This window comes from Gopherus evgoodei, chromosome 4 (genome assembly GCF_007399415.2).
Source record: "Gopherus evgoodei ecotype Sinaloan lineage chromosome 4, rGopEvg1_v1.p, whole genome shotgun sequence".
Taxonomy (NCBI): Eukaryota; Metazoa; Chordata; order Testudines; family Testudinidae; genus Gopherus; species Gopherus evgoodei.
This window is the reverse complement of record NC_044325.1, coordinates 134097906-134122707: the sequence shown is the minus strand read 5'-3', so window position 1 is coordinate 134122707 and position 24802 is coordinate 134097906. Positions and strand designations below refer to the sequence as shown.

Sequence of the window (24802 nt, the reverse complement as noted above, 5' to 3'; positions counted from 1 at the left end):
GGGGAAATAGCTTACTCAAGCCGGGCACGGCTGCCAGCTCTGAGGGAAATGAGCGTGACAAGGCAGCTCCCCCAGAGCTGTGCTGCAGTAGGCCCAGAGCCCTGGCCTAGGGGCCAACTAGCCCAGCCTCCTGGCTACAGGCTAACGGAGCTCCCCAACCCAGCAGGAGCTGATCCTGCAGCCATTGTTTGGAGCAAGGGGGGCCCAAGTCTTCGCAGGATTGGGCCCAGCATTTCACAGCTAAGGCCCACTCCACCCCCACCCCATGTTAGCAGCTGGTCCAAGAAAGATCCCACTGGAACAGAAATGATGCCTCCCCCCTCCCCCGGACACCCCAGCACTGCCACATGTAGCCAGTACAGCTCCCTCCTGCTGGCTCTGAAGGGGTTGGAAGGGGAGATGGGTCGAAGCCAGGGCCCCAGTTTCAGCCCAAGCTGCTGCTGCGTAGGGCCTGGGGAAGGCAGCCCCACAGGGCATGATGCAGGCAGGCCAGGCCATGCATTTTCAGGAGGGGGCCCTGGTGCCTAGCACTCAGGGGATGGGTGCGGTTGGCCCCTGGTCTCTGATCCATGAGGAGTCTCCTTCCTTCAGCACCAGGACAGTGTGCTGGGTTGGCACAGGGAAAGCCCTGTGCATCTCAGGATGGGAGGCAGGAGCTGGGGGCCTTGGGAAATCAGCCCTGCCTGCTGGGGGGTTTTGAGCAGTGGGGTGGCACATTCCCGTGTCTAGCTAGGGGACCTCCCCCCGCCTCCTGGAGGGGCTGGGGGGCTTTGAAGGCTCCCGACTTTCTGACTCACTGCATTACCTGGGACAAGTCACTGCCCCGCTCTATGCCTCAGTTTCCCCACCTGTAAAAGGAGGGAATAATGATATGGAGCCAGACATTGCAGAATGCTTTGATACCCTTCCCTGAGAGGCACAGCTTGGTCTTTGCTCTGGGGTGTGGGAAAGGTGATGCAGAGAGCGACCATGGTCAGAGGTGGATTCCACTCAGGACCTTCTGCACCAAACACACAGTCCCTTGGGTTACAGAAGTGACTCTAGCGCTGTAAATTGCTGTGGGCAGCCCCTAGGGGGAGCGGTGATCACGGATTCTGCACCAAAGCACTTGAATCTCCCAAGGCCCTTGTGCTTTAAGTAGTTGAGCCTTTTCCTGCTGCTTGTGCTGCCCCCTGCAGGGGCAGCAGGGCTAGTGAGAGCTGTTAGCTGGGCTCCCCAATGAAATCCCCCATTGGCTGAGCCCCTATTCCAGTGGGGCAGAGCGTAACTCACGCTGGGAGCCAGAGCAGAGGGAGGGGGGCTTCAAATGGACACAAACACATGGGGGTCTCCCTGTTGCCATAACCCCCTAGGGCAGCTGTGCTCATCCCTGGTGCTCTTTACTGAGCAGCTGGAGTCAAACTAGCTTCCCTGTGTCGCTCTCCTTCTCCACCTGGCCTGACGCCACCCTCCAGTGGCTGCAGCCCCCATTGCAGGCTGACATGGGTAGTTTCCAGTGCCCTGCTATGGAGGAATTTGAAGCAGATCCTTGCCCTGCTCACTTCTCTACTCCAAACCAGATGGGGATTTGCTGGTGTCCTTATGGAGTCACGAGCCCAGTCAAACTTGTGTCTCCAGCACCCTACCCGGGCGAGCCTGGGGAAACCCATGATCGGCTCGGGCAAGCAGCTCTGCTTTCACAGTTGGGGTGACACACGGGCTTGCCGTGCCATGACCTGCTGCTTCCACCTGCAATTCATTCACTAAGACTCAGCAGACTTGAGTTCTAGTCCCTATTATGTGACCTTGGGCAAGTCATGGCCCTTCTCTGTGCCTCACTTTTCCCTCCCACTAGGTCTGTGTAGACCATATGCTCTTCAGAGCTAGGACAATCTCTTAGGTCTCTTCCATATTGAAATTTGCACAGATTTAACACACAGCTTTTCAAATTTATTTAACTCCCTGTATCTCAGGCCCTATCAACATGTCAGGGATAAGGACAGTGTCATTTTACAGCAAGAGTTAAACTGGTGCAAGCCCCCAGGGGATGCACCGATTCTAAAACAAGCTGCTCTCAAACCGGTATAGCTTAAATCAGCTGGGAACAGGTTTAAATCACGCTGAAATAAGCGACCCTTATCCTGAAAGAAGAGTGTTCACACAGGGTTTTTTTAAAATTGGTTTGATCAATTTAACTAAACTAATTGAATTAAACCGCTGCATGTTTGTGTGTACCAGGGTCTACAAGCATCCTCATGAAGTTTCCACCAGGACTAAGGGCTTGTCTACATTTAAAACGCTGCACCCCTGTAGTGTGTCAGTGAAGACACTGCCTATGCTGACGAGGGAGGAGTTCTCCCATCAGCATAGGTAGATCACGTCCCACGAGGGGCAGTAGCTAGGTGTCACGGAGTCCCCGGGTGATGCTCTGGAACTGCTCCCCACAAAGTCAATCAAGACTTTGGGGAGCCTCCTCTGCCTCGGAGCAGACTGTCTTCAGGGCAAGAAGCTCATACAGCTTCTCCTCCTGGGTCTGACCTTGGAGCATTCAGCATATGCCCCTTGGTGTGCTTCCCACAGTGAGTCCACCCAGGCAGGGCTCTGGGGAAGCCAGAGGGTCCTGCACCCCCACTTCGCAGTCAGACGTGACTCTTAGCCAGCCAGTAAAATAGAGGTTTATTAGATGACAGGAACACGGTCTAAAACAGAGTTTGTAGGTACACAGAACAGGATTCCTCAGCCGGGTCCATTCTGGGGACCAGCGAGCCAGATACCCACGTCTGCCCTCACTCCCCATCCCCAGCCAGCTCCAAACTGAAACCCCCTCCAGCCCCTCCTTCTCTTCTGAGTTCCTTTCCTGGGCCAGGAGGTCACCTGACCTCTTTGTCTCCAACACCTTTAGCATCCTTGTGCAGGGGGAAAGGGCCCAGGCAATTAGTTGCCAGGAGATAGATTGTCAGCCAGAAACTGAGGCACCCACACAGTATTCAGAGGAAACATTAAGAACAGCCCCACTTCATCACACTAGGCTGATGGGAGAATTCTCCTGCGGACTGAGTGCTGTCTACACTGGAGGTTGGGTCGGTTTAACTGAACTGCTCAGAGGTGTGGATTTTTCATAGCCCTGAACGATAATTATACTGGCCAAATTTTCTAGTGTAGACCAGGCCTAAATTGCCTAAATTGTTCAAAAGAGCAGTGTAGATGTCCCTGCTCAGACTGGAGCTCAGGCTCGGAGATCAAGCCCGGAGACCAAGCCCTCTCGGCAGAGTGGGAACACCAACACAGCTATTTCTAGCCCTGGAGCGCTAGCCCTGCAAGCCTGAGTCAGTTGACCCAGGCTCTGAGACTCGCTGCTGTGGGGTTTTTTTGGCCCTGACGATGTACCCTCTGTGGTTGTGGCAGCCCCTAGTACAATGGGACCTTGATCTCAGCTGGTGCCTCGGGGTGCCACCGAAATACACCTGCTAATGAGGCGCAACGCAATGTGAGTGGTGCTCCAGAGAGACTAGTTGGAGGGATTAGTGAGTGGGGCAGTGAGAGTCATCCCTGAGTCAGAGGGTGGCAGCTCTCCATGCTGGGACAGGGGCTTCGGTGACACAGGGGGGCTGTCAGATTCTTTCCCCTGGGGGGTTGGAGAAGCTGCCACAGGACGGAGCACAGCCACGTCACTAGTCCCCTGCCCCGTCAGGGTCCCTACCCCCCAGAAAGGGCTTGGCTTCGGGGATCAGACCTAGTAAGGAACCATGCTGGCAGAGGAAGGGGAAGGGAGGGGTCAGGTGAGAGAGATGGGGACGGGAGAGAGTGGGTGTCATGACCTCACCTGTGAGATACCTGGGAGCCTCTCAGGCTGGACATGGTCTCCTCCAGATTCTGCCGAAGGTCCAGCACATTCTGCACTGTCCTCTTCCTCTGAGACTCGGGGTCTGTAGCGACATGGAGAGCGAAGGTTTTATAGCCATGGCTGTAGGGAGAGGAGGGCGACATGTGACCCTCCATGCCCCCACCCTCCCACACCCCCCTCCTGTTCCAGGTGCCCCCCCAATGCTCCCCATGCCATGTGCCCCCACCTCACCCAGGTGCCATCCTTACACTGTCTGTCCACGTGTCCCTTCCCTGCCCTCCCTCCACCGGTGCTTTGGCATCAAAGAGCCACTGGCCCTGACTGCCACATTCTGCGAGAGCTGGAGCCCTCGGCAGAGCTGTGAGCAGGACCCATCTCCCAGACAGGCCTGGGGTGCTGGACCCACACCCTGCCCAGGTATTGCCAAGGACCCCAAAAGCTGCTTTAGCAGGGAAAGCTTCCCTGCCTCTGCCTAAGGCCAGTGCTTGGGAGAGGGAGCGTCTGCCTCCCGGCTCTTCCCAGCTCCACTCCAAGACGAGATGCAGGGAGAGCACCGGACCAGAGCTTCCTGCATTCCAAGGCCAGAAGGGACCATTGGGACACTGCACAGCACAGGCCAGAGAACTGCCCCCAACATAATCCCTAGAGCAGATCTGAGAAAGGACCTCCTGTCTGGATTGAAAAATGCCCAGTGATGGAGAATCCACCACGAGCCGTGGTCAATTGTTCCAATGGTTAAATACTCTCCTTGTTAAAATGTTCTGCCTTAGTTCCAGGCTGAATTTGTCTGGCTTCAGCTCCCAGCCATTGGATCTCATTAGATCCGTCTCTGCTAGACAGGAAAGTCCATTATCAAATTTGTTCCCCATCTAGGATACTCGCAGACAGTAATTAAGTCACCCCTCAACCTTCTCTGTGCTAAGATAACTAGACTCAAAGAGATCAGTCTCTCACTCGAAGGCAGGTGTTCTAATCCTTTCATCATTCCCCAGGCTCTTCTCTGACCCCTCTCCAATTTATCAACCCCCTCCTTGAATTGTGAGCACCAGAACCTGACGCAGGATTCCAGCAGCGGTCGCACCAGAGTCAAATACAGAGCTAAAATCACCTCTCTGCTCCTGTCCAAGGATTGCATTAGTAAGCAGCACAAATATCAATTGCATTCCAAACTCAGTCCCAGCAGAGCCACCTGCCCAGCCAGGCACTGGCAGCTTCTAACCCCAGCCCCATGGGTGTTGCAGCTCCCTTCCCCAGCCAGCTAGCACAGGAGGGGAGCTCTGCAGGGCCCAGCTCACCTTCCTACCAGGGCTGGCGCTTTCATTTAAGCGGCCTAGGCAATCGCCTAGGGCACCAGGATTATTGGTGGGTGGTGTTTTGCCGGAGGGGGCGGCAGGCGGCTCCGGTGGACCTACCGCAGTTGTGGCTGCGAATGGTCGGCTGCTCCCGCGGCTCTGGTGGAGCTGCCGCAGTCATGCCTGCGGACGGTTGGCTGCTCGCGCCGCTCCGGTGGACCTCCCACAGGCACGACTGCGGCAGCTCCACCAGAGCTGCGGGAGCATCGCGTGGGGCGGCGAAACTGCCGTGTGCCTAGGGCACTAAAACCCCTAGCGCCGGTCCTGCTTCCTACTCTGCTTTGGCTGAAGCCTTTGCAACATTAGTGCTTAGTGTCAGGGCTACAGCGCTCCCAGGGAGCCGGGGGAGCTGAGTGAACAGGCGCATGGGCTTCAGGAACAAACAGAAGCCAGCAAGGAAATGATGGGGCTGACTGCCAGCCAAATGAAGGCAGAATGAGTGGCAGCAGCTGGCATGCTCATTCTAAGGGATCAGAGCTGCTGCCCCAGAACTGGAGCCTGCCATCGCATTCAGGAATCCTGAGCAAACTGCTCCGCTTGCAGCCTGCATACCCAGGGGAGGGGTGCTACCTGGTTGGGTCTCCCTGGGATTGCAAGCCTGGCAATGTCTCTTTGGATGATACATTGCCTCTAGGGAAACGCCTCGGCAGGCCTGCAAACCTACCCTGGCAGCCTGCTGCAGCGGGGTGTGACATCCCTAGACCATTGCCCTAAGCCTGGAGGAAAGAAAGCTCCTAATGCTAAAGAGACAGTCTGGGGCCCATCTACATTATTCAGTCAGCAGGCCACTGCCATGTAGATATCTATTTGTGCAGTAGATCAGCAGACAGACAGACTGACCTGTACACGTGCATTTTGGAGGACAAATGGGCAGACAGATTGGTATACTAACATCTAGGAGAGTGGATGGAGAGACAGATGGACAGATCTGTACGCTACCTTCTAGGAAAGACTGTCATTATGTTAGGGTTGGATGGCTGGACTAGATGCACCAGTTTACTAACATCAAGAAGGCTAGTTAGATAGATGGATTACGTAGATTAGGAACAAATGGTTTGCACGTGGTCTGGTTACAATCAGATTTGTCCTCCCTCCAAACATAGCTACAACACTGTTCCACCTAGTAATGTAGACAGGACCCTGCTTGTTACAGACAGATAGGTCTGGAAAAATACACAAGAACCTCTCCTGCAGCCTGAACCATCACCCCTTATAGGAATCAAATCCAAAGGTCCATTTGCCCTGGGCCCGAGGGGACCACGATACTGTGAGAGTCTGGTGGGACATGTGGACTGGCCACGGGATGGCACCTTCTCAGGAGATGCCTGTGACAGATTTGGTCACGGAGACCCCCCTGTGTCACCTGACACGCTGAGATTACCTCTGAGCCCGATTCTTTCCCCTAGTACAGTCCTTGTTAGTTCCAGCAGACATCTTGGGAGGAAAGCAGGGGTGTTCTCATGACTGGGACCCCCCCTTTGTCCTGCCTTACCCCCTTTTATAGCTTTGGCACAAGGTGGGAATCCTTTGTCTCTCTCTGGGTCCCCACCTTCCTTCTGAATGGAAAAGCACCAGGTTTAAGATGGATTCCAGTATCACGTGATATGTTCACATGTCCTGTGAGACTTCATTACCCACTGGCTGGCACATAGGTAGGCTTACAAGGAAACAGAGCCATTCACAACCAATTGTCCTAGTCAATGGAAGCCTTCAAGATTCCAAGACACCATTAATAGCCCCAATTTTGCATAGTGACAATAGGACTTCAGAGTAATACTTCATATTTCTGGCTTCAAATACAAGAACAATACATTCATACAAATAGGATGAGCACACTCAGTAGATTATAAACTTTGTAATGACATCTTACAAGAGACCTTTTGCACGAAGCATATTCCAGTTCCATTATATCCACATTCATAAGCATATTTCCATAAACTGATGGAGTGCAACATCATAATGCCCGAGTCCCTTGGGCAGGCCAAAGTAGGGACAGGCTGTAAGGGGCACCCCCGCCCCTTTTGAGGCACTGCAGGGCCAGGCTATGGTTTCAGAGTACTTAGGCCAAGACTTCCACCTCGTGGGGCTAAGATTAACTCTTGTACCGATTTCCCAGCCCCTTTAGCCCACCCTTCTTCTGGGAGACTTGGGGCTAGGCCAGCAGGCCTCTTCCCCTCAGATCAGGAGTTACTCAGCCTACCCACGGGCCAGTAATAACTCAAACAGGCGTCTCTCCTCCTTGTATTCAGAGTAACTGTTGCTCTCTGCCTGGCGGTAGGAGGCCCCAGCTCTCCCCTGGGCTGGGGAGTGACTCCGGATGGCTGTCAACCTCAGCCAGCTTCTCCCCAGCTGGCTCCGTTTCCCTACTCAGTTCTTTCCCCCTGGGCTTGGGGAGATCAGTAGGGGATTCACAGAGGTGGAACCAGCCGGCTGCTGCTTTGGAGCATCCCTCATCCAAGGAGCCCCTTCCTCCAGCTGAGCTCTGGGAGCCTTTTCTCTGGCCCAGGTGCTCAATAGCCAATGAGCAGCCAAGCAACCAGCTTCATTGCTTACAAGTGGGCCAAGAAACCCATCACAGGCAGGCTGGGCCCCGCCTCCCTCTATGAGGGCCAGTCATCCCATCATGCAGGCCACGAAATTGGGATTTTACACCCCGCAGCACATGGGCGTTTGGTTTAGCCTGTAACACAGAGGGTGAGGGATAAAGCTGGGTTCATATTTCAACCTCCCTTTGCCCCACGTAGTTTGGGGGGTGTGGGTAGGGGTCAGGCGTCCGTCCGGTTCTGAAAGGCCTGCAAATGGAATGAACTGAAGCTGCCCACAAGCTAGGCCCCCAGGGGTCAGCAGCAGCCCCTCTGGAGCCCTTCTGAAGATCCGACCCCAGTTCAGATGTGCTCCAGACGCCTGTGTGCTGAGCTGGGCTGCCAAACACCGGGGCAGGTTCTCAGCGGGGCTGAGCAACAGCGGAGACCCCAAGCTCAGCCTGCAGCCAACAGGAGACCCAGATGTTCAGCACCTCCCATGTGCAGGTTCGAGTGAGCAGGGCGAGGTGGCACAAGCCCCCTGCCCCCTTGGGCTGTGCCTTGCCTAAGAGCACTAGCAGAACCAGGCCTTCCAGGTGCTGCCTAAACAGAACTTCCGCCCCAGCGGTGCCAGCTCCCGCCCTGACAAGACGGCGACCGCGACCGCAGGCCCAATGCGGCTCCAGCTCCCAGCCTGACACGACGGCGACCTTGGCGCCTGCTCCCACCCTGACACGACCGTGATGGTGGGCCCTGTGCAGCTCCTGTTCCTGCCCTGACATAACGGTGACTGCAATCATAGGCCCTGCATGGCACCAGCTCCCCTCGACACAATGGCGACCGCAATCTTGGGCCCTGCATGGTGCCTGCTTCCGACCTGACATGATGGCGACTGAGACTGCGGGCCCTGCGCGATGCCAGCTCCTGCCCTGACACGATGGCGACCGTGATCGTGGGCCCGGCGCAGCTCCTGCTCCCGCCCTGACATAATGGTGACTGTAATTGTGAGCCCTGCACGGTGACAGCTTCCGCCCTGACACGACGGCGATAGCAATCGCAGGCCCTGCGTGGTGCCTGCTCCCAGCTTGACACGATGGCGACTGAGACCGTGGGCCCTGTGTGACGCCAGCTCCCGCCCTGACATGACGGCGACCGGGATCGCAGGCCCAGCACAGGGCCAGCTTCCGCCCTGACACGATGGCGACCGCAATAGCAGGCCCTGGGTGGCGCCTGCTCCCGGCCTGACACGATGGCGACTGAGATCGTGGGCCCTGTGCAGCTCCTGCTCCAGGCCTGACATGACGATGACTAAGACCACAGGCCCTGCGTGGCACCTGCTCCTGCCGTGACAGTGACAGTGATCATGGGCCCAGCGTGGCTCCTATTCCCGGCGGAAGACACGAGAAGTCATTCTTCCGCTTTACTCTGCGCTGGTTAGGCCTCAACTGGAGTATTGTGTCCAGTTCTGGGCACCACATTTCAAGAAAGATGTGGAGAAATTGGAGAGGGTCCAGAGAAGAGCAACAAGAATGATTAAAGGTCTTGAGAACATGACCTATGAAGGAAGGCTGAAGGAATTGGGTTTATTTAGTTTGGAAAAGAGAAGACTGAGAGGGGACATGATAGCAGTTTTCAGGTATCTAAAAGGGTGTCATCAGGAGGACGGAGAAAACTTATTCACCTTAGCCTCCAATGATAGAACAAGAAGCAATGGGCTTAAACTGCAGCAAGGGAGATTTAGGTTGGACATTAGGAAAAAGTTTCTAACTGTCAGGGTAGTTAAACACTGGAATAGATCGCCTAGGGAAGTTGTGGAATCTCCATCTCTGGAGATATTTAAGAGTAGGTTAGATAAATGTCTTTTAGGGATGGTCTAGACAGTATTTGGTCCTGCCATGAGGGCAGGGGACTGGACTCGATGACCTCTCGAGGTCCCTTCCAGTCCTAGAGTCTATGAGTCTATGAGTCTATGAGCTTGGAGGAGCCATGCGCCGCCGGATTGAGCGTGGGAGCAGGGCATGTTTCACGCTGGCTAGGTCAAGCAGGGCTTAATTGAGTATAAAAACGGCCATTTGATTGCCATTCTCTGCCCAGACGAATGACTTTACCGCCCGATCGATGGCGCCATTGATTTCCAGATGGCAGAGCCCCAACATGCCAGGAGCTTGGTGTGACCTGTGAAGCCAGAGAGGTGAGGCTGGGCAGCAGGGAGGGGATCTGCGAGTCCTGACGTTGGAGCAGGGCGTTATATTCAAGATCTACGACCTCACCTTGCAGAGTCGCTGCTGTTCCTGTTCGGCAAAGCCATGGTCTTACGGGGAAGCGCTCTGGCCCTGCGCCTAACCCCACCAGAAAGCAGCATGGACAGGGGCCCCCTGTAACACCCCTGTCAATCATTATATACCCCAGCCCCTTCACCCACCAAGGTGATCCGGGTAAGTGCGCTGGAGTCTTGCCAAAGTGCTCCCAGCCCTCCCAGATCCCAAGAGACAGAACCTTAAAATCACACCACTCTGATTCCCTTCTTGTGCCTCACAACACACACACGCCAATTCTGAGCTGACTTGAGCTGCTCCTATCTAGAGATCAGCTACCGCTAATCACTCATGCGCTATACCGTCAGGCAGCCTGCAATCCCAGCCCGCGGGTGGCAGGCAGCTTTCATCTGTAGCCGTTTCCCTGTCACCGCTCCTGGGCCCTGTCAGTGGGGCTGCTCCAGGATTTGGTAGGGAAAATCCGGATCTACAGACCACTGGGATTTTCCATCCCCTGCATGGGGCTCACTTGCTACCAGGGCTTTCTTACTCCCCGCCCCAGGAAAATTCCCATACCCCCTCCCCTGTCTCAACACCAGACGCACGGCTGTAGCCTCTGGCTAGGACGTGTTACATATGTGGCTGTAACAAGCCAAGCGCAGAGATTTAGGCTCGATAGGTTGCCAGTTCAAAACCCGCTGAATCGGCCAAGACGGAGCTGTTGGAAATTTACCAGGACAAGCTCCAGAAGAAGCTGCTGGGTTGATTCAGACCCCATCAGAGAGAGGGTGAGTGTGTGTGAGGGAACGGGACGCCAGGGCAGATGGGGATGCAGTGAGTGCATGCCCTTTTCTGGGGGGAAAGAGGTAGAAAAACCCAGTAAACCACCTCTGCCCCCTCCAAGCAGAAGGGACTAAGGAAGGGAAGGTGCCAGTGACGCCAGCTTAGCCACCCATAGGCAGGTACAAGCCAAAGCCCCCCACATATCAAGGAACGGGGTGTGGCTGTGGAACCCCTTCACCTGGTGCTGGGCATTTGGGTATAACTCACCCCAGGCTGTCCCCAGCATCAGAGGACCATACGAGTGGCTTGAAGACCCTCTGGCTTTGCACCGAGCACAGGCTGGCCGGAGCGGATGGTCTGGTGTCTCCATCTCTGAATGAGGTTCATCCTCTGCAGGCGGAATCCTGCCCCCTTCCCCTCGGATCAGCTAGAGCCCATGCCAAGCCGGATCCAGTTCAGCAGGGCTCCTGCACTGGCTCTGGGCAGAAACCCGTGGGGATGGGTGGAAAGGCTGGGGGCAGGTGCTTGGCACAGGGGGAGGTGGGACCTGCATTAAGTCTCCCTCTCAAAGCAATCACAAGTCAGACACACACCCCCCTCCATGCCAGCTGTTAACGACCGTGACGCCAGCGCTTTGATCCACAATTTCCAGCCTTTTCAGTCGGGGCTGGGTTTTTTTCTCATTCAAATGTAGTGACAATTTAGTTGACAGGAAGGTTGGTGGTGGGGGAGGGGAGATAATTATGGCTTCTTTTACTGTAATGTGGCAACCAACACTTTTGCAATTGCCATGGTAACGCACAGAAGCGACATGTAAACAACAGCTAAGTACCCAGCACGCAATGAAGCATCTGCATTGGGAGGCGGAGGAGGGTGGCTTGCCCACTCCATAGAGATAATACAGGCAGCATTGTGCTTTGTCAGGAGGCAACGTGAGCGATAGTGTATTACATACACACACTGTAATACACATGTACTACACACTGCCCCATACAAAACACAGGCAGGGTAATATACACACAGTAACACACTCCCACACAAAATCATCCATCCAAGGATCTCAGCCACAGCATCGCACTGGGAGCTCATGTTCATTCGCTTTCCGCCATGACCCCCAAACCCTTTTCCCTCACTGCTTTCCTCCACCTTACAGGAGTGACCTAGAGTCTTGCTTCCTAGCCGCATGACCCTGGATTTGGCTATTTGAAAATGCACATCGCTCAGGTGAGCCTAGTTCCCTGTGCAGCACTGAACTGTCCTTACCACTGTTTAACAAGTCAGGCCACTTTTACCCCGGTTCCACGATGCGTTTAATCCACTGAGCTCTGTCTGAGCTCAAGACACCCAGTTCCCTTGAGGAACCTTGATGGCACCTCCAGGTTGCGTACTAGCTGGCAAGCTTCAAATGTGGCCAGTGCCTATTTTGTGATGGATCTAACAGTCCAGTCCCCTAGTTTTGATGGTTCACACCACCAGATGTGTTGCTAATGGCCACACATGGGGCCTTCCTTTTGGCTGCTGTGGCCAGGTAGAATATTCAGGGCACAGACTGGCAGGCTGCATCCATTGGCAAGGGCTGTCTGGCTCCTTCATGGACTTGCACAATGCGTTTTCCTCCACTCTGGCATGGGTAAGACACTTAGATGAACACACTTGACTTGACAATCTATATAAATGCAATCACAACATATCTATGTACTCCATTGCTTTGTGTGTCATCCGCACTCTGATTTTATAATGTCTTCCAGATTGCTGATAAAGATGCTGGGAAAATGTTAGCTCAATGAAGCTAGTTTAACTCGACTGAAAACCCTGCTGAACACCACTGCGGACGCAGCTTAGCATCTTTAGCTTGATTTGAGAGGTTGCGTTACTACCCAGGCCAGATTCTAGGCTACATCTTGACTTGCTAGAATGGAGCAAAAGGTGTTAAACAGGGGCTTTGTCTAGACTGGTATTCAAGGTGTGATGTTAACAGGTCTTAGCTGATGTGTGTTAACAGCCCAGTGTAGACAAGGCAGCATGCCTTCAATGTGTGTTCAACTGGTCAAATTAAAACCTAGTCTGAACAAGGCTTAAAATGGAGCTAACGGAACTGACTCACTTCACAAGCCTGGAGTATCCTGTTTCCAGGTCCCTGAGCTTCCCAGCCTTTTAAACAACACTCTTTGATAATGAGAAACATGCCCAGGGAAGAACAACAATTCAAAGGTAAAGAATTCATCGGCATGGGATTGGTATCAATGTCTGTGCATCTATTACATATCTGCCAGGCTTCCACAAATACCGTTTAATAATTAACTGGTTATTAAACCCCAGGCAATAACTGTCTTACTAAATCTTAATGGCAGCCCAGGCATATTTAAGTACCTTAATCAAAAGTGTTGCCAAGCAGAGAGGGCTCTAATCCATGGTAGCCCATGGGGGAGAGGACAGGGCTTAGGGGCATTGGCAGTGCTGATGTGGGGGGAGGTGCTCACAGTAGGGGACTGCAGGCTGGGTGTCAGCATAACTGTCTGCTGGGTGGAATAACAGGGGCCTGTGGGGGGGGGGGACTGAGGGGCACCAGCAGAGCTGTGGGGAAGCAGCTTGCATGGCACTGACTGCACTCGGCCTGACTCACGGAGAAAAGCAGTTCCCAAAGTGAAGGGATGGGAGGCCCCTGAAGCAGAAACCAGTCCCTTGGGCTGTTGGATTGGCTGGTAAAGCAACTAGCCTCATCCCTCTGTTTTACACTTCTCCCAGCCAGCTCCCCTCCCTTCCCCCAGCCCTCTCCCACCCCCAGCACAGACACACCTGCCTTTCTTCCACCTCCACCAGTTGCTAGATCCAGCCACAAGATGGTGCTGACAGACCTCGGCCAGCAAAACAGCAGCCACCAGTCCTGGGCACGGGCATAGCTGCAGCGCTGAGCAGCTGCCAGTCCAAGCATGGGTTTTCTCGCAGGCCTTGGACCCAGCCTGGAGAGGCTAAGGAACCAGGCGTGGGCCTGGGGTGTGTTTCACTGGGGGTGCTGGGGGGCACCTGCTGCAGCCCCCGCATCCAGCTCAGCCGACCCCTCCCCTGGGCCTGCAAATCTGTTCTGCACCTGAGTTCCCTGCATCTCACTCTACTCTGCACCCTCCCTGTTTCCCCTTGTCCTTCCCCACCTTCCGGCACCCATGGCCCCTTCGCTCTGACCACCAGATCCAGGTACACCATGAGATCCAGAGCTCCGTGCAGCCCATAGCCACCTGCCCCTACGGCTACAGGCCTGGGGTTTGGGATCTGAGTCCCTCAGCACAGATCACCCTGGGTTACACCGCTCTATGCATCCCACTCGAGCTGGACCAAGGGAAAAATCTGGACCTGGACTAGGACCAAGGGAAAAATCCTGTCCATGAAAGATACATTGAGTCTGCTCTCCGCTCTGCAGCCCGGCCACACAGCTGGGAATCTGTGCCTGGAAGGGTTCCTCCTTGATGGAGGAACACGAGACGCCATTTGCCTCTCACCCTGTGGGAAGATGCTGCCAGGGGCTCGGCTGGCCCAAAGATGGGGCTAGAGATTTATTTCAGTCCGAGCAAACACAGAGCCAAGAGCAGCCTCTACCCTCCCTGGTCCCATCTTCTGCTCCGGCACAGCCCGACTGGAAGCCACAGAACCTCGGCGCTGTGCCAGGGGCTGCATGGAGCTGCTCCTCTGTTGGGAGGGGTGGCACACTCCCTGCTCTGCAACCAACCACATCTGCCAGCCAGGGTGGAAGAAAGTGAGGCCAAGACCTGGTCTCTCCCTTCCCCTGCCCCTCTGCAGCAGTGACAAGAACAGGGACTATGATACAGCTGCCCCTGACCAGTGGAAGGTTCTCTGCAGCCCCTCCAGTGCACTTGAACAAGGCTAGTCCCAGTCTGGCCCATGGCTCCAGGGGCCTTGTGGGAGCCAACCCCTCCCCCCAACTTTTGCTGATTGAGCCATAACCCAAGTGCAGGCGCTGGCGACCCTACCAGGCTCTCCCCCATGTGAGCAGCGGTGATGCTGTGGGTGTCAGTGGGATCCCCTGTGCCAAGACCAGGTCTGCAAAGAGCCACACGCTCCTGCTTAGATATTTACAACTGGCAATGGGGCCCTGGCCATCAGATCGATGGAGCACATTTGGATGGGAGCCAGCCCAGGGCCCCCATTCGACACACCCTGATGTGGCTTGCACCAAGTAGCTTGGTCTCCCCAGGAGGCTTGTGGGGAGCTGAAGGCTGTTTTGGGGTGAGCAATGCTGCCCCCTGCTAGGCATTTGCTCGGTGGTGGGGATTTACGTGCCCACCAGGATCCGATTGTTAGGAATCAGGGCCAGCAGCGGAGCCGGTCGCTGGACAATATAATGAGCACAGCAGGCCAGTAGCAGGCTGGCTCTTAAGCCCAGCAGCAGCAGGTTGGTGGCTGCTCAAAAGAGTTGCTCACAGCTGTGATAGCTTCTGTGCCTGCTGGTTCCCAGCCCTGCTTTTGCCTTGCCTGGCTCCAGATACCCTGGTCCTGACCCACGGCTCTGACTTCTGACTTCAGCTTTGACTCTCAGCTCGGATTCCTGGCTATCGACTCCCGCTCTATACGCTGGGCACGAGGGCCCAGATCCCTGACACCGATCCTACAATTCCACGGTTGCCAGCTCTTGTGATTTGATCGCACATCTTCTATATTTGCTGTAAAGCTCCCAGCTCCAGAAGTCACGTGAATACACTAGACTCACTTTAAAATGGCCAGTTTCTGCCTCTCTTGGCTGCGAGGAAAAGCATGAAACTGTGACCCTTGAAGATTCAGTCATCAGGTAGGTGAGGACTAAGAGCCCACAGCTAGTATTGTTTTTAAATCTCAGGATTTTTAAGCCAATCTCAAGATTTTCTGGGGACCTGGCACATGATCTCTTGACTGCTTGGGCCAGGTATCCACTGCCCACGTCTCTGCGGATGTTACTGCAGCGTGTGGCAGTAGCGAGAGTAAACAAGACCTGATCCTGCAAGGGGCCAGGTACATGGTGCTCATCTGGTGCTTAGGGCAACTCAGCTCCTGGCGGCATCAGAGCTGCCTGCCACTCCCACAAGCTGTCCCTCTCCTGGCACCCGACCCCACAGCACCTCCTGAGCCTCCTTTGGCAGCCCTGATGCACAGTGGCAGTGGCTCTTCTCTGCCTTTGGACCCAGATCGCAGCAGCCTGGCTCCGCACACCTGCCATCTCAACGGTATTTGGCTCCCAACGCAGATTGCTCCAGCTAATGACCCAGATTCCCCACCCCCAATGCTCCCCGTGGTTTATTTAAAGATGTTTGCATTAGGGACAATGCCCTGGCACTTCCTGATGACACCTCCTCCTGCTCCCTGGCAGCAGGGTTGCCACAGCAACCTCACATACAGATGAGAGCGGGGTGGGGGGGGAGCTGTGTTGTGCAGCTTCCCACCCGCTGAAAGGTCCCACCGCAGGAGCCCAAACACCCCAGTGACTAGCATAGGCTGGACTGGCTCTGTCCGAACAAACCTGACCCCGGGGTTCGTGAGGGGCTTCCTAGCACTTAGGTAAGAAATGATGACAATTGACCGAGAGAAATGTGAATTTGGGCACTTTATTGCTTAAGACTCTCATGGCTCTGCTGGAACGAGCTGGCACATGACATCCAGGCAGCTCTGCCAGCGTCCCTCAGCCCAGAACCACAGGGCAAGAGGGACCGCCAGGGCCTTCTAGTCTGACCCCTGTCTGGATGCAGGGTTTCCTCACCTACAGCCCTTTGGTCCCCACTAGCTTAGCCCTGAGTCTCCACCAGCTTGCTGACACTGCTTCTGGTTCTGCCTTTACAGGTCTCTGCCCATGGAACGCTCCTTGTCCTGCTGCTATCTCTGGCATGGGCTCCTGAACACGCATCCCCCTCAATCATCCCTCCTGGTATCATACCGCTGGGCCCCACACACACTCAGCTCTGCCCAGGCCTGTCAGCCCTGATCGCTCTTAGCCCGGCTGGACCTGTAACTGCCTCCCCTCCAAGGTGTGGTAACGCAAGGACATGGACACTGGGGGCCAGGCAGGGAGAGCTACTAGCCCTGTTTGACATGGTATAAGCCCTCTTCCAAGGCAGATGGCACACACGGGATCGTCCCTTTGAAAGTGCAGTGAGAGCAGAGCCCCTCCACAGCAGGAAGATCTTGTGGAGCATGAATAATCAGCTGGGTTCAAAGTCAGGACCTGCAGCTCAGACTTTTACTGCTAAGCTAAGGGAGTCACTCAGTGAGCAGGTAGCAGTAGTAGGCTTTTATCCTCTGTGGGCATGGTTTCACTGCAGAGTTAACCCAGCTGTTACCTGGATAGTGCTCATATTATCCCTCCCATCCACACACAAAACTCTGGCCTGAGTATGGTGGTGTTTTCAATGCAGGCCAGCTGGCCTGGCTGGGGGTGGGTGGGCTAGAACCAGGATACCACTTTCACTGGGGCTGGAGACCCACCCACCCTGTAGGGAAGACGCAAGCAAAATCATTCAAGCACTGACAGTCCTCTCTTCTAGGCACACAAGTTCTCCCACAATTCCCTGAACCATGGAGCAACTCCACTCACTGAACTGAGATTCCCCGCAGAAGTCCTAGCAACACGCAGGGAGAACAGCACCAGTGAGGACCCAGTAGCTCAGACAGGGCTGTGCAGCGTGGCTGCTCACACCTGTACTAGACTAAAGTAGCAGTGTAGCCACAGCTGCAGGGGTGGCGGGTCAGGCTCACTGCATGAGTAGAATGGCTTAAATGGCCACAGCACCCTGCAGTGCAAAGGATCTTTGCCAGCAGGAATCACTGTACCCACTGCAGACATGCAGCCACCTCTGGAGTGGAATGCAGCAGCTCTCTAACCACATCCAGCAACACAACAGCTCAGGACAATGGGTCAGGGTTAGGGGATATGTGAGGCACTAACGCACACGCTCAAAAGGAAAGGCAGGCTGTGTTTGGGGATGTGATTGTCCCAGTAGCTAAGCAATGCTCACCTGGGTCAGTATGTAGGTAGAGGATATGCAAGAACCTTCCTATCAATGATTCAGTAGCGGCCATTCTTACTGTGTATCTGCTGTAAAAATGGCCCAGTACGAGGATAAAGGGTGCTGTGCTGTGCACCCTGATGAGAGGCATCTCCCACATTAGAAGGGTGCATTTTTTCAGGTAAAGCATAAAGCCCAGGGGCTGACAGCTCATGGCCTGGGCTTTCATAAGTGCAGGGACATTAACTCCAGCATCCTGGCCAATTCTAGAGCCTACAATCCCATCCTGTCGCTCTAAAACCCGCAGCAGTTTGGAGTGGGTATCGGGTTCTTCATTTTCTGTCCTAAACTGCTGTGTAGTGGAGCTGCCGCTTCAGAGCTCAAAGACTGGCTAGGTTCCACCCTAGGGATGGCTGCATTTCAGCACTGAGTCACAGAGTTTAAGGCCTGAGGGGAGCACAGATCCTCCATTCTGACCTTCTGTATATCACAGGCCACCAACCCCACAATCAGAATGAGACAAATGCATTATAGCCCTCAGGAGACCAAGTAACTGTGTGTGACAGAGAACAGGCGGGACCGAGGGATGTTAATGCCTGGGGATTAAGTGAGACATACCTAATCTTACCAAGTGACCCATGTCCCACACTGCACAGGAAGGTGAACAAGCCCCAGGGTCCCCTCAGTGACCAGAGAGATGCCTCTCTAAAGCACCTCTGAACTGAAGATAGCAATAGTAGTGGCTGCCATGAGCTCTCAGCACACATGAGGGGAGGTTGCTCTCACTCAGGAAGGATGAGTTTGAGAAGGTACTAGACTAGCAGCCAGAAGAGCTTGGTTCAGTTCCCAGTTCTGCTGCAAACTCCCTGTGCGACCTTGGTCACATCACTGAAGGCACCGTGTGACTCAGTTTCCCGCCTGTAAAATAAGATGGAAATCCTGCCGTTGTCTATTGAGAGTGCCGGCAATGTGGGGTAGGGAGTGTCTCTCACTATCTGTTTGCACAGCACCTATCACACTGGGGCCCGGATCCTGGTGGTGTTACTGACATACAGGTAATAATAATCAAACCTTCTCTGCTGGAAGATGGCACCATTGTGCCAGGACTGGGTGGCCCTGCAGGGGTCTCATGTCATCATAGGACAGGGGGTGATGCCGGGAGGGGGAAACAGGCTGGCATGCTGCTTAGATACGTTCCAGCTGTGTAGTCTGCCATGGGGATTGAGAATCCCAGGCTGGCATCAGCAGACGGCAGGGCAGTTTTCACAGGGTGGATGATTCTTGGGAGCTGGTGTATGTCAGTGAGCCCTGCAGAAACTGGATCTGCTGGGAAAGACCAGAGTGTGGGAACAGCCAGAGAGCACTGAATTCTAGCTCAGATCAATTAGCGAGTCGCTGCTGCCACAGCTGTTCGGGGGCTGTGGAAAGCTGAGATTCCCCAGCTCTCAGTGATAGCATGTGCACTGGCCCTGACCCCCTCAGGCTGGGCCTGACCCCCACGGCCCCTCGGGCATGCTGCATGCAATGTGGGTTCATACCCCATTTGCAGCCTATGGCACACGATGGCTGGACTCTCCATTTCTCATAGAAACAGTGATTGGCAAGTTGCCACCTGTGCACCCAATGGGGGGAGATTCTCTACCCCCTACCCTCATTGTGCCCACACCCACACAGACTGGGTGCCCCAGGCTAACCGCAGCACTGGCCTAGAGAGCTGAGGGCCCATCCAATTCCTCCCACCCTGACGTGCTGACTGCAGCTCTGCTTCACAAAGTGCTGGATTGCAAACCCCTCACCATGGTAGTGTCTCTGCACCAAGGCTGCTGGTATGCCCCCCATAATTGGGGGCCTGGCATTCGCTCACATCCAGAGAGGGGCTGCTTCCCCCAATCCCCGGCTTTGTTCAGCTGTGGGGAAACATCGCTAGCCCCATCAAATGTCACGGCTGTCCCGTCACTCAGGGCTTCATGACAACAGCAGGCACAGAACTCAGATCCTCCTGTGCCCACCCCAGGCTCCTGCTGCTGGAGCCAGCAGGCAGCCCCTCACAGCACACATGGTACCAGGGTCCGTGAAGCATGGCTGAGCTGTTCTCCACTCTGCCAGCAGGGGGCAGCAGTAGACAGATACCCAGTAAGTATGTTCTACATACACAACAACGTTCAGCTGTAGGTTCACACATCAGCGCTGGCATGCAGCCACCTCTGGGGTGGAGGAGTGCCAGATAGCCATGAGGGAAGGAGAAATACCAGCCAAGGATACCCTCCCCTTTGGAAAAGGATGACACCAAGCAGACAAGGCCTTGGGTTTCCAAGGCCTCTAACACCCCAGCCTGCTTGGGACCAACCTCACAGAGGAGGACGGCTGTGCTGCCCCAGGCAGGGCTCAGGCCTGTGGCTTAGGTACGACTGGGTGCTGGACAGCTGATGCTCAGCCTAGAAAACCTCCTCTGCCCCCAGGATGGAGCAGGCTCCCCTCCCCAGGCTGAGGTCTTTGACTCCACACTGTTCCCTTCATGTGTGGGTGCTGAGCTAAGAGCTGCACTGAGACTGGAGCAGGAAGCCAGCTACATTCATGGACTCCCATCCCTGCAGATGCACCAAGACTGTGGGGGTGGTGGTGGTGGGGAGAACGACACCCGGCCTGGCTATCCGGTTACCCGGCCTGAAAGTAGCTCCCAGACTGGGCTCTTCACCCCCGTCTCTTCCGCTCTCACACAGTTTGTGTTTCCATTAATGCCCAGACTCCTGGGCCCTGGGAAAGACCCCCGCACCAGCTGCTAATGGCCCATTGCTTTCTCTTGCCTGCTCTGATTTACATCACATTCAGGCTGACAGCGCAGCATCTATCCTGCTGCCTCCCCCAGGCCAGCCTCTGTCTGCAGGGCGATTCATCTCCAAGAGAGAGCATGACCTGCCCATGATTCACCAATCATGAGACATGGCAGCCAGTCACTGAGCTCTACATAGAGGGGCCAGAAGAGACTGGCTGGGTCAGTCATCAGTCCTGCTATATTCAGCATTGTTCATGCCAGGGCTGGCTCTAGCCTGCTCTGGATCTCATCACTGGTATCCATCCATCCATCCACCCCAAAACCAAAATGGGGTTCAAGAAAGAACTAGATAAGTTCCTGGAAGATAGGTCCACCAAGGGCTATTAGCCAAGATGGTCAGGGATGCAACCTCATGCTCTGGGTGTCCCTAAACCTCAGCCTGCCAGAAGCTGGGAGTGGATGACAGGGGATGGATCACTTGACTGCCCTGTTCTATTCATTCCCTTGGAAGCACCTGGCCACTGTAGGAAGACAGGATACTGGACTAGATGGACCATTGGTCTGACCCGGTATGGCTGTTCTTATGTTCATCCCATACACACCCCTCTATCCATCCATCCACCTCTATATACCTCCCTGTATCCAACCATCGATCTCCATATACCTCCCTCTATCCATCCATCCAGGTTTGTAAGCATGCCCAGCTCCATGGCATACCACCACCATCCAGGATCCAGGAGAGGCCAGTGTCACCCAGCATGGTTCTGTTGCTTTCGACGGAGCTGCATCGATTTACAGCAGCCGAGGAGCTGGGCCTGAGTTTTAACTTTGCAGTTAAGAGTCCTTCCCCGACTCCCATACCTAGCATTAACTAAGCCCTGGAGGCAGGAAGCATCCATCACAGTTTCAAAGCAGAGCAGGAGGGCTCAGGGGGGCTATTCTTTACTCTCAGCAGTGGGCTGCAGAGGTGTCAGTTTCTTTCCTTACAACCAGGGAATGCCCTTTTAAAAAAAACACCATAAACAAACCTCAGTAAATGTGGCACTTAAATTAGGTCCTACGAATTAACAACATGTAAACCATGGGTACCAAAGCAGGAGCCTAGTGCTGGGTTCCAGGGTGGGACCTCAAGGAAGTGCTGTAGAGGGCTCTTGGTTCTGTAATTATCCAGGATGCCATTACTTGTTTCCCCAATTTAATTTGTAGCCTTCCAGGAAAAGGTGTTTTCCACCCCTCCTCCAGTGCAGCCCTTAAGGTAGGAGAGGTGAGTGTTACCCCTAGGCTTTGAGGGGCCTGAGGGAATTCTTTTTCCTTCTTTTCAGTACACGGCCTCAAAGCCTCTGTGCAACTGAGACACAGAGAAAGGAAGATGTGACTTGCTCAAGTATAGGAGGAGAGCCAGGAATAGAACCCAGGAGTTCTGACATCCCTGTCCTGCAGCCTGACCCGACAACATTCCCTCCTCACTAGAAGATCCAGTGGGTTGCTTGGCTGCTGGGATTTTGCTTTGCAGCTAGTAGTGGGAACGGACAGGGCTAACGAAATGAACCAGCAAGCCCCTTGACAGTACAGAGCACTGATTGCTTTGCTCTAAGCCCTTGGCTTACTTGGTAGAACACCGACATCCACTGCTACCCAAGCCGGCTGGATCCATGTACCCCTCTGCCTGACTCCCAGCATCACCATGGCAACGCTGCAGTACCTTGGCGGAACGCACAGCAAGGAAGTCAGGGAAACATGAGCGAAAGTGAGATGTCGAGGGACTAGGGCACGGATTGTTCCCTGAGCAGCAGTGGGGTCAGAGCATGGCCCAGCTCCCAGGGGGTCACAGCCCAGCTGCCCGCACTGAGATCGATGGAAGTCTTGCCATTGTCTTCAACCAGCTATGGATCAGGCCCTGATCTTCCTGCATACAGAGTGGGATGGTTTCCTGGCAGGGATGGGTGAGGCAGATAGCTCAGGGCTAGGCACAGCTGAAATCGGTAAATGCTTCAGAATACCAATACGAGGAATAATAAAATAATAACAAACTCAGCACAGCTGATCACAGCTAATTTCAAAGGATCACACCCCTACCAGCACTTGCAATGGCAAGACAGATCCAGGGCCTGCACCACGGAATGCAGGTGTAAGCTCGCATGTGGGCTTGCACACATGTTTTTCAAGTGTCTGTTTGCATCACATATGCAGGCCTATTTGAGAAGATGGCGCATGTGCATGGATGTGCAACAGCAACCCTAAAATGTGCAAGAACATGAAAAGTGTGTGAGTGAGAAACAGAGAGAGATAATGGCTCTCACACGAGCATGTGTGTTTGCATGCATGAATGCATGCATCATGCGTGTGATGGTGGCGGTAGCATGTACAGTGCATCTGGGGTGGACGCAATGATGTTTGTGTTTGTTTGCCCAGACACGTTTGTATGAAGATGGATGTGAGGGTGTGCGCAGCAGTGACACTAAAATATGTGTGTCTGTGTGTGGCACTTGCGTCCACGTGGGCGTGTGTGATTGTGGCCTTAGTTTATAGCGCATGTTTTTTTTAACCCCCTCTCGCCAGGCACCCTCCTGTTTCAGACACAAATCAAGTTTGGAAACACGTCCCAGTAAAGCCTTCGAATGGTGAACAGGAATTGACTATAAAAGGCCTCGCTGTATTTCTGAGCCATTACAGAGAGGCCCTATTATACACAAGCAGTAATGAATCTCCCCAGACAGTGAAATGTTTTTAAATGGTTGCTTGATCCCTTCCAGCGCTTGGAAGAAATATTAATAAACTCTGCAATAAAAGGCAATATCCCAGGGTAACAAAACTCCTCGTGGCCCCGTGGAGGATCCTCAGCTCTATAAATCCTCCAACAGACACATCCATCCCTGTAAGCCGCTGGCTCGCCCGGCTATCACAGCCGCATTTATGAATGAATCAGGGCCATATTTCAAAGCGCCAGGAGAGGGACTGAGCAGTGAGGTAGAGCACTGCAGGAGGGAATCCCCCACCAGACACCCACGAACGCTCCAGAAACATCAGGCTGAATCCCTGCCAGGAGTAACTCTGCCAAGTAACCACCGTGAGGTTTGGCTGCTGTTAGCCTTGGTCTCCCAGTTCCTTCCTCCCCCACGTTTTATTATTTTCAAGCCTGTTTGCCCAAAACAGGATCTGAAACATCTTCCCTCCACCTCCGGCCATGCTGTCTCCAAAGCTGCCATAATGGCATTGCCAAAACAGCCGGCTGGGGGACAGGAAAATCTACTCCCCTCGCATGCCCATATGGCAGGAGCCCAACCAGGGGTGAGGGCGTCAATAAAGCCATGTCAGAGGATCAGGTGGCCAGATCACAAAGTCCTTGCTCAGGCAAACCTCCCATTGATCTCAAGGGACAGCACTGGTGGGAACGGACTCTCAATGGAGTTTGATGGGGCAAAGACTTCAGGATTTGGCCAATAAAATTCAGGGATGGAAATAGCCCATCTACCTGATCCAAAATGTCCTAGTAGAGGGTGTTGGCCCTCTCCCCTGGGGAGACTGCCCCACAGCCTGCTATGGAGACTGGATGCCCCCTTCCTCCCTGACTCCCAGAGGGCTGAGTTCAGTTTTCAGCCCATGCTAATTGTCTACGTCCAGTTGCTCCCAGCTGTGCCACCCGGACCCCTCCTGTCCTTTCCCCATCACACTCTCTGGATATTGGCTCCCTCTTATCTTGTCCCCACTGAGCTGGGTTCAGATGCAGAGAGCTTTCCTGCTGCCTTCAGAGGTGGATTAAGATTTATTGGAGCCCTGGGCACAAAGAACATTTGCATTCCCCACACCCTGGGGGCCCAGGGGTGCCAGAACTGGGGAGGGGCAGGGGAGCCATGCCCACCCACTTTTATCATGGGTGGAGTAGCCTCGGGCAGGTGCAGAATGGCAGTAGCATGGGCATAGTTTAGGGGGGGACAGGAAGGGCACTGCCCTCCCAAACTGCAAGCCTCAGCTAAAACATCCGATAGGCCTAAGAGACTCCTAGAGCTGCACCACCAATAGGATTGGTTCAAGTTGTATGGAGAGAGAAGCCAGCTCCTCAGCTGGTGTCAACAAGTGAAACTCCACTGAAGTCAAGGTAAACCAGCTGAGGACCTGGCTCAGTGAAGATTTCAAGGCCAGAAGGCACCATCCGGTCTGACCCCCTGCACAGCCCAGGCTGGGAACCCACCCAGAGATTCCTGCTCCCAGCCCAGAGCTTGTGGTCGATCTCACTCTCCGTTAACTGAGTTAGAGGAGATTCTGTCTGCAGGTGGGGGACTCCAGCAATTAGAAAGAGGGGGAGAGAAAGAC

At 54.4% G+C, this 24802-nt stretch overlaps 1 protein-coding gene across 1 annotated transcript in view; it reads right to left on the bottom strand.

The window, feature by feature from the left end:
- NAV1 (neuron navigator 1) overlaps window positions 1-24802 on the bottom strand; it is a 287493-nt gene that overhangs the window by 98831 nt on the left and 163860 nt on the right. The window contains 1 exon segment of the mRNA XM_030561175.1: window positions 3803-3905. Coding sequence (XP_030417035.1) covers window positions 3803-3905 — 103 coding nt within the window.